Raw genomic sequence first — 10,489 nt, 5'->3', positions numbered from 1 at the left:
CTTATATCTTCCAAGTTCTAAAGAGTGTGATACAATGCCAAGTAAAGAAAACAACAGATATCTTTCACAGGCGATAGTAAAAATCAAGATTGGAGTCTTAGATATAAAAAAATGTAAATGGATATTTAAAAGGTAGTCATAGAAAAATACTCATATGTTAAGTATTTCTGGGTCTTAAAAGACAGAATTCACTTCTTCCTTTAAAGGTTTAATCAATCAAAGCTATAAGATTAAAAAGACAAAGGTAATATTGTTTTGAGAAGAAAACATGGAAAACATGTCTTCGTTGTTCTTCCTCCGTTCTAATTGCCAACTATCCAACAGAAACCCCTAGGTCATAGTTTATGTTCCTGTTCTCATTAAGGCAATTAGAAAGCTGGAGAAAGGAAAAGAAGTCATGCTAACCAAATGCTGCAGGCACCTTTCAGTCGCCCTTCAATTTTTTAAAAAAATGGTTTGGGTCAAGATTTTCTTTGGCATCAATCTTAAAATTTGGAAGCCAGCATAACAGATTTCTTCGTGTTTGCACAAATCCAATTCCTAACGTTTGATCATTATTCATTAAGCCGCTTATTAAAATGCCGAAAGTGAAATGGTGCCTAGACTGACCTGGGAGTGTGTCCTGCTTTAAATATTTAATTTGAAGGTCATGTTCACCTTTCCGCCTCGGCTTTTCAGCTTCAGGGGGCGGGCTGGAGCGGCTGGCCCTGCTGTCAGGCCGCGGGGGGCAGCCGTCACTGGCAGGACTCAGTGACGCTCCCCTCGGCCCGCAGCCCCTGTCAGCTGCACAGAGAGGGCAGGCGCTCTCCGCACCGTCAGGGGACGGCGGCCCCCGCTGTCGCAAATACCAGATGTCGGCAGTGTCAGCATCAGCTGCCGGGCGCGGACTCGGGGTCCTCGGGCAACCGTCAGAGTAACTGGTTTATGCACCTCTTGCCTCAGGGCTTCCTTTGCGGGGGGGCGGGGGAGGGGGAGGGCGGGGACGGGTCACTGCCTGGCACATCTCAATGCCCCGGGGGGCCCTCTCCGGGGGGCCCCTTGAGCTCGTGGCCATGACGGAGGCCTGCAGAAGGGGGCTGCTCGGACGCCGTTGGTGCTTCCGTGGGCTGGTCCTCGGAGGGCTGGCCGGGCCGCACATGCACGTGCACATGCGTGTGCCCGCGCGCGAGCGCGTGTGTGTGCGCGTGCCCGTGGTGGGGGTGGCGCCGGGGCTCCGCGGTCGCGGTGGCGTTTCTCCCAGCGGCCAAGGACACGTTCTTACAGAAGTCTTCATCGTGCAGCGTCTGAAACAGATTTGTCAAGCGCTGATCAACACGTGACCCGACTCGGCAGGAACGCGTGCGGAGGGCTACGGCGCGAACACCCACGGAGTCCGGCTAATTAAGTTGGGAGGGCCCTGCCCTTGTTCCTGCCTGATGCTAATGGCGGAGAACCTGATGTTACTCTCAACACCCGGCGTTTCAGTAACATCGGATTCCCGTCCCTGTCCGACTGTAAAGCGCTGTTGGCACGGAAGCTCGCGTCTAACCAGCGAATCTTCGCGCGTCTTACAAACGAATTAGCATTAATGTTCTGCAAACGGATAAAATAGAGGGCAATACAATTACAGTTCAGCAGTTCGCCTCAGCTGTGTACTGATTACGGCAGTACCAGAATTAAAGCTTTCCTTTTCTTATCAAGAGCGTCTCCTAAATCTTCACGAACTCTGACGAAGAACTGGAGAGGTACACAGGCTTAACAGGAAGGCCAACCCGCTGGACGTGACTGCGGTCAAGCCAGCCAAATATCAGATCCTGAGATCAGCTGACCCGCGTGGGACATGCCGTGCCTCCGCCAGCAGCGCATCAGATCTGCTGTTATTTCCGGGGCAAACGAATTCCTCGCCGATGATTCAAAAATGCCAGTCAGGTGCTCCGAGTTGGCAGCTTTGCGTCCTCAGCCTGGGCCAGGCAGCGTCTTGAACTTCACCCAGCCGTGGTACAGGCGGCGGAGAAGCGCGGACCACTGCCCACTGCCCACCGCGCAGAGTGTTCCCCGGGGCCCGAACCCAGGTCTGTAGTTCCCCGGAAGTCTGGCTGCACTGTTTGTGTGCCCCCAAACCACAGGCTCCGAGCTCACAGGTGCAGCAAGTAAGGTCCTGTGAGTCCTCGGCCTAAAGGCCCTTGTAAATAAAGTCACAAAACCAGCTGGAGAGGCCCGAGGCTCTCTAAGAGGTGTGGCTGGATGTTGTAAAGCTTTTGAATGGTTATAAATTCCATTGGATTTTAGCATTCAACTAGTCAGTGGTACTTTTTTGGTTGTTATTTCTGAATTATTTTTGAGAAGTTAATGGTAAATATTTGATTAAAACTTAAGCACAAGTTGATCAATCTTTAAAATATACTGTGTAATGTTCTTAATGTTAAATTATTAAACACATACAAATATCTATAGTAGTAGTCCAATTAGGTTCCAGAAGCCAATTATGATATTTCATTGAGTTTACAATGTATTTTTTTTACATGTTAATATCTTTAAAATCAGAATGCATCCTACCACTGAAGGTGCTGTACCCTTGTGTCCCACTTGAACTGACAGCATTCTTAATAGTAAATAAAATAATATGTCATATAATTGGCAGCATCTAGTATACAATGAAAAACTCCGACTTGATTTAGCATATCAGATACATTTGGTATATTGTTCCTTTTTACAGGTGATTTGTAAAATTTGAGATTGTTTTAGGAATGTTTCTGCCTTGTTTTAATATAAGTAGGTGTATTTATAACCATTAGGTATTTGCAAAAATGTCAAATACTGAAATAATCCCAAAATATGAGGAATCAATATAGTTGGCATTAATTATGCACTTAGTATAAGTTAGACATTGAGTTAATAATTTATTTGCATTATATCAGTCTCCCTGTCTTGAAAGCAGAAAGCAACCTTTCTTCAATTATTATGAAGATTAACATGTGAAAAATGACATAAACCAGACTGGTTAACCTGTTGTGCTCCTGAGCAAATTAATCAAATAATTCATTAAGATTTGAGATGACTTTTTTAGAGCTGAGAAAAATCTGAAGGAAGTACAGCTTACAAATAAAATTCATAGTTGTTTTTAAACCTGAGTTTAAATTTTGCCAATTTGCCCTACCAAGCAAACATTGTTTGGAATTATTTCCCTTCTCAATATGAAGGGGGAAAGTCTAGTTAATACAAATTAAAATTCCTTCAGTTCTTTCTTAATAAGCAATATTTAAATATAGTGCTTCTTATTATGAGGAAAAAATATGCTCATGTTAGAAATCTCCGTAATGAGTAGAAGACTTATCCCACTTTGAAGTAAATGCAGTAATCCCACTGCAGAATGGACAGATAGCATAATGACTTCACAGAGCAGCTGACAGTCTGTGTCCCCGATACATTAAGGAGTTGCCTGGGCCCCGATTCCACTCCAGGTAATGCTACAGTTAAGCTTCGCTACCACTGTGCTCTTGTGTGACCCACGCTCAGGATGTTACACTCATGTTATCTTATGTTGGCTGAGTTCCTGAGCACTGATACTCCCACAGCATCATTTGGCAGTAACTGAAATATGTGATCTATGTTTTTTTTGTTTCCTAAAATCCTTCTAGGTAAAAGTGGCAATATGGATCTTGCAAAGATATTTTAAAGTGTATGTTACATGACAGGAAGTGCGTGTAATTATAAAGACTATTGTCATAGTTTATTTTTGTACACACCAGAAACACTGATTCGCTGATTGGTTATGAAATACTAACTTGTTTAGATAACTCTTAAAAGATTTCCTCTTTCCTCCAGTAAAAATAATTGAGAAAAGTACCGTGAAAGAGCAGTTCCCACATTTCTCTTCACAGTAAGCGATCTTAATGGCCTCTTGCACGTACGAGAAGCTCAGGATGGAGTAAGGCAGGCCTAGGTGGTACACAAGGCGGCCACATCTGGGAAAAGGACAAAGACAAGGTTGTTACAACGTTTTCTGTATCGGGAGCCTCCTTGAGCATGGTGCAGAACAGCACGGTGTAAGTTTAGTGGTCTCGTAACTAAGACACACTCATCCCATCGTAGACGTCCTCCAGTGGGGTCCCAAGCAAGCCCCTGACGCTGCAGCCCAGGCCAGAGCCTAGCAAGACTGCAGTGAGTCTCTACCAGCATTTAGAAATGTTACGGATATATCACCATAAATGATACCAAAACCCTGCAGTAAAATCATTGTGACTTGGTCAAATACAATTCTGTAAGTGACTTAAAAATTCTACCGATGCTCAAACCACTGACATTGTAAATTAAGCTCTGCAAGTCATGGGAGCTTTTCCTAGCCACTAAGGCAGCATGAAGTCCAGACAGCAAGGAATCACGGCATAACCAAAGCATCCTGGAGTCTTGGCCCACAGCCCACTTACTTAAAAATATATCCGATGCAACAGAAGTTCAGCACAATGGAAGAAATAAATAGAATTAGAATACTGGAACTCTCAGAAAAAAACCTGGCCCATATTTTACCCAGTATATATGATTTTATGTGAATATCAAAGGTTTACACTTTGCGGCTGGCTATATAAGAACTTTGCAGTCCTAAAAGAATGATATTAACATTAAAGATATTTGCCCTGGCTGGTGTGGCTCGGTGGATTGAGCGCCGGCCTGCGAACCAAAGGTCGCCAGTTCGATTCTCAGAGAGGGCACGTGCCTGGATTGCAGGTCAGGTCCCCAGTGGAGGGCGCACAAGAGGCAACCACACATGGATGTTTCTCTCCCTCTCTTTCTCTCTCCCTTCCCTTCTCTCTAAAACATAAATCAATAAAATATTTACAAAAATATATTTACAGTAGGACCAAGGGGGACTTAGGCCTAGGTTGAGTCTAAAGAGCCAAAAGAAAACAGGGTACTCACTAGGAATGTTAATAATATCAAATAATATATGCATTGAGGTTCCCTAAATACAAATGTTTTATTTGTTCATGGAGTCAAAAGCAGATTTGTACTGGTTATACCTAAATAACTGACACACTTTATAGTTCAGAAATTCAGGAATGGAGCCTTAAAATTACTCATTAGCTTAGAGATAAGCAAGTGGTCTCCAAAGTGTGGTTGTTCACCAGCAAGTTCTTAGGTTAGAATCGTATGTGATACACAAACTGATCCTCATTTTTGTTCAACCAGACACCAGTTTACATGGGAAAGTATGGTCCATCTTCTTTATTTCCTTACTGGAATGGTGAATTCTTTTAGGTAAAAGGAAGTCATTTCGAAAATATTAAAACCAAACATTTTAGCAGGCTCACTTTGAAACAGTATCTGGTAATAAAACCAAAGCAGGTGTCTTATCGTAAATCACTTGCTATTACATTAAATACAAAGCAGGTGTATTTGAACTTCTGGTGGTACGCATGCGTGTGCATGTGTGTGTGTACGCACCTGTCGTATATGAGGAAGTCATCTTTCATTCCATTTAAGAGAGTCCAGACATCGGTTTGGTTTTCTTCTTGTTGATAAACAGGAATGTGCTCTGAAACCTGATTTTTAAGGTGCATATATTTTGATCGAGAAGAGATTCCTTGATGATTGACAATAAGGTAGGAGATGTTAGAAAAACCTTCTTTCTCCAGTTTTACTCGCAGGTTTTCCAAACTAAAATATTTGGGGGAAATACAAAGAAATGAAAAATCTCGTTTAATTTTATTAGTGACTTCGCTTTCTCCTCTTTGTTTTCTACGTGAAACTCTATTTCTACTTCTTACATACTCATACCCCTCTTTTATATTTTTCTAAAGGACTAAAACTTTTTATTTTTAATTAGTGAGCCCTGTGCTCAGTTAAAAACTTCTGCTAAATGCTTGCACAAACATTAGCTCACTTAGTTCTCAAATTAATCATATGAAGTGTATATTTTCAAATCCATCTTACAGTTACAGAGAATTCTACCCAGTAAATATCTGGCAAAGAACACAACAAATGTTTTTGCACATATTTGTTATATATTTAACAAATTTATGAATATATATATATTTACAAATTCATGTGTATAAATTTGTTAAATGACCCAAGACCTATGTGCCAAGGCTAGTGTTCTTCCTACTCTGTCAATCTTTCATCTTTGTATGCTATATTGAAATAGCTAATGCATCTGCAAGGGTGCATTTTAGAACATTTCATTACACAAATAATACATATTTAGTAGGACGTTATAAAATATAGGTCCACAAAAAGAAGGGAAAATGTCATAGTCCCAGGAAAACCACTGTAAACATTTTGGTGTATATCTTCCTAGTCTTTTTTCTTCTAATCTGTCCTATGCAAAGATGCATAGTTTTTCCAAAAATGTATTTTCTATTTGTTTGAATGCTATGTATATATGTATTTAGTAGCATTTCCCAGAAGGATCCTAGACCCCAGAAAGGCTCTCTCACCTGGAAGCCTGCATAATGCAGAAGGATCAGCTGGCTTGGAGCAGGGCCACCACGGTGACGAAGCCGTAGGAGTTTCGCATCGGGTCCTGGTCTGCTATGCTCCAGGCTGGAGGCTGTGCACAGAAGGCACTCTGCCCCTGGCTCTCTGCTCCTCCCCAGGGCAGGAGACAGAGAGCCAGGGCAAAGCCCAGGCTGGTCCACATGGCTGGGGTTGTCCTGTGAAAGAGGAAAGCCTTCTGTCACCTTCATAGCTGGTGTCACGGTCATAACTACAAGTGTCTATAAATCCAGCAGGTGTAATTCTCCTTCTTATAAATATCTGGCAGTGGATCCTGTCTTCATGTTGTTGGGCTCATGATGTTGGCCCTCCAGGCACCAAATATTCCCCTAAAGGTGAAAGGATCAGCCAGAGGCAAGGCAGTTGTCAGAACACCTCCTAACTGTGTAGTTTAGCAAGGCGCTTCAGTAAGCGTACTACGGAGATTTGCCTGAACAGAAAGCAAATACTTCTCTGAGAGACAACACATATTTAGAAAGAGTTTGACACTGTGGTCGCTATAACTAAGTGACATTCTGCAAACACGATTTGATTTTTGAGATACACCATGTCCGATTGTTTCTTTCCTTCCTTTACCAGTTTTGGCAAGGGAAGGGTAAGTCGGGGATTCTGCATAGAAGTGAAAAGAGCCAGCGTGGAAAGAGAACCCGGGACGAAAGGAGGCAGCAATGAGGGCAGAATCCTCCAGTCCGAAGGCAGCTCACGTGAGCCCTTGGCTCTTCAGGCTCGAACCTTCAGTGTTTATAAGTCTCTCGGGCACAGCTCCCTATAATCGCTCTTGTTTTTGAAAGTCCAGTGCTATGTCCATGGTAAAGGACCGGAATCTCTTTGGCTATAAAACTACTTGCCAAAATGTTACTACCACATCCAAGGTAAATTGGGACCAATGAAAAAACCTTACCAAGGAGAAATACTACATTTCCACAACCCCCTGTGTGATTTTAAAACTCCATGAAACTCACATTCAATCAGTCTATTGGTGACCAATACTTTCCAGAAGTTTCTGTACTAGGTGGCACATTCTTAGGTAAATAAATAAATAAATAAATAAAGCAAAGCCTCTCTGAATAGGAAAGTTAAATACCCGACCAGAAACGTTCCCCAAACGGGAATTAGGTGTCTCAGAAGAAGCTACAAATAAAATAGGGGAATTGTAGAGAGATAGTGAAGAAAGGAACACACTCGGCCAAGTTGAGCAGAGAAAGGAAAGTCCACACGGGTGAGTAATCAGGCTCATTTTGATGTAAGACTCTAAGGAAAGGTATCAGGACAAAATTCCAGAGCTAGGAAGCTGGCATCTTTTCAGGCACTGATGTGAGATTTAAAAAAAAAAAAAACTTTTTATTTGGGGGTGGCGGTGACAGGAAGCTAATGATAAGTTTCCTAAAGCAAGCTCAGAATTCAGAGGGTAGTAGGTGGACACCAGATTGATTTTGTCTCTAATGTACAGCTAGTTATAGATGGAACTTTATAGAACCTGGTTATCTTCCACACTATTTAACACCACAAAACTCCTACTTATATATCATAATAAGAGCCTAACTAAAGGGAAGGGGGTTGGTTAAGAGAGGATAAATTAAATAATTTATAAAGACCATCCCAACTATTATATTTTTAAAATCCTAATGTTTAAAAAAAGGAGATGTCTCTAGATGAAATCCACGGAATTGCTTTATAGTATTTGTATTGATGATAATAATTATCCTTCTTATAGCTACCATGTACTCAGCATTGAGAAAACGATGTGCAGCTGGGGCTAATCAATCTTTTCTATCAGTCAGTTAATCCTAACAACTATGTGAGCATCACCCTCTTTTGCAGCTGAGGACTCTATGGCTAAGAGAAAGTTGAGGCAACTTGCCCAAGTCCACACAGGGAGTAAGCCACAGCTCAGGCTGGATCCAAACCAGCTCTGCTAACTCCAGAACATGACCCCTGAGCAATGGTAGCATGTCAATAGTTTTTATTTCGATGGGTCGCCTGTAAGAACTATAGCAGACAGGGGTTTTGGTTTTCTGTCTGTTTATGCCCTAGCAGGGCAGAGAAGACATCGGAATTATTCAGGCTGTTTTGTTTCTTACTGAAATGGCTAGATCTACCCTTACTTTCTAGAATATAAATAGGACCGTCAGCACAAATCCAGCACCTGGTACTCTCCGTTTGCCACAGAGCAGAATATTCCAAATGGCTAAATGGTGAAAAGGCTACTTCCCTCCTTTCCCTCACTCATTTCGTTGGTGGAAAAATAACTCAAACCATCGGTAGAGGGCAGTGAATTGGAGTTCATTCGCACTTTCAGCTTTTCCTCTTGTTGGAACGGACAGGCTGTTCAACTGTGTTTAAGATTTTTTTTTTTTTAACATAATAAGACTCAGTTATAGTGACCGCTGTCAGGCAGCTACATAAAAATGATGAAGCTAAAGAACAGAATTGGATTTACTGACGGCTGACCCAGTAACAATCAGAAAGCAGTGACAAGTTTCCCTAATCTCACCTAGATTTGTTGGCCACACACAGACCTATATTGTCTTAAATTCCGCATTAAAAAGCAGGATGTGCGGAGCCTTTCCCCACCTCTCCCCTTGAACTTCACATGGGCGACCGGGGGTCCTTCCTCGTTCCCCTGAAAGCACCCACTCCCCACTCGCCACTTAAACTGCAAAACTTTGCACTTGATCCCAGAGCGCAGGATTTGGACGTGGGTCTTCACTATTTCGGGGGTGACCCTTTCTGCACAGTGGCCCAAACCTGCTCTCCCTTTTTATTTTTTATTTTTTCTGAAACTGCTCACAAAGCGCCCGGACACGGCTGCATCCCTGCGGCATGGCCGTGTCTCGTCTCCGCTCCTCCAGTCCACGGGCTGCGTCTGCCCGCGGGGTCCTCCCTCCGCGTTTCAGTGGGAAGCGCAGCGCGTACTGCAGTATCGCCTCTGTCACATCGCCCCTCCTGGCAGAGCCGGGGTTCCATTTCTCCGGCCTCCCCTGCTCCCAACTCCAAGCTCGGCTATGCGGAAAGCAGGGCAGAAGTCGCCCGGACTGTCCCTGTGCCCCCCCGGAGCACTGCACCCGCCGCGCCCCATTTCACAGGTCGTCTGTTCTTTCTTCTGCATCCGTTGTATTTTCTCTACCTCCCTCCTCTTTGAAAATCTGTTCTAAAAGGAAAGAAACGCTTTACCAGGCTCAAAATCACCTTATTTACCGAACCCCCAGAGAATCAAGTACTGGGGAACACAAAGCTCCTACTCACGTCGGCCGACCCCTTGGAACGAGGCTGCGTCCTTGTCCCGCAGAGGGCGGCGCGGACCCGGGGTATTTATAGGCCTGGTGCTCACCTCCCCCCCGCAGCCGCGGTCCGGAGTCCAGCGCTGCCTCGGGCTGCGACCTTGTGAGCAGGGCGACCCCCTGACCCGACTATGACAGTCCGCGCAGAAGAAAGTGGCACGGACTGCCCTGCGCAGGGGGCGGGTAGGGGGGGTAAGAGGGTAGGGGGTGCGGGTGGGGGGTGGCAATTACTGATCTACTCCTCGGCCTTTTTAGTCACCCCAGTATCTAGGGTTTAATGGTACAGTCGGGGGCGGGAGGAAGGGCTAAGGGGAAAGAAGGCATCCAAAGCATGATTTTTTTCCAAACTATAACGGAAAACATTTGCTGAGCCAGCAAAGTCAGCTGCTGCTTTTAAAAAAAAAGAAGCAGCAGAACCTTTTTCTTTTCCCTTTTCCTTTGTAGTGGGCAGGCCTAACCCTACTGTGTGCACTTTCTTAGAAAAATCACCTGCTGTTTCAAGCGCCCCCTGACTCCTGCTGTTACTCACCAACCCTCGGTGGGTTTGGCTACGTTTAAAATGGATCCCACGGGACCTCTGCCCTTTCTTCACTTAAGGAAAAGAATAAGGACCTAGGCCTCCTACCTGACGGAAACGAAGCCTCATTTCATTTTCACACAAGCGCTCCTCCCTGGAAGACCTGCGCGTCCCACAGAAGTTTTTATCTAATGTGAAATCTTTACAAATATCACTTTTC

General features: G+C 44.0%; 1 protein-coding gene across 1 annotated transcript; it reads right to left on the bottom strand.

Annotated features, from left to right (window-relative positions):
- Window positions 1-424: 424 nt before the first annotated feature.
- SELENOP (selenoprotein P) lies at window positions 425-9,749 on the bottom strand. The gene is made up of 5 exons (XM_090276140.1): window positions 9,718-9,749; window positions 6,414-6,629; window positions 5,422-5,634; window positions 3,827-3,944; window positions 425-1,283 (listed from the first exon to the last, which is right to left on the bottom strand). The coding sequence occupies exons 2-5, from the start codon at window positions 6,614-6,616 to the stop codon at window positions 681-683; spliced, it is 1,137 nt and encodes a 378-aa protein (XP_090132266.1). The 5' UTR covers window positions 6,617-6,629; window positions 9,718-9,749; the 3' UTR covers window positions 425-680.
- Window positions 9,750-10,489: the final 740 nt, after the last annotated feature.

Source organism: Furipterus horrens, unplaced genomic scaffold, assembly GCF_987537825.1.
Source record: "Furipterus horrens unplaced genomic scaffold, mFurHor1.1.pri manual_scaffold_5, whole genome shotgun sequence".
Taxonomy (NCBI): Eukaryota; Metazoa; Chordata; class Mammalia; order Chiroptera; family Furipteridae; genus Furipterus; species Furipterus horrens.
This window is presented reverse-complemented; position numbering and strand designations above follow the sequence as displayed.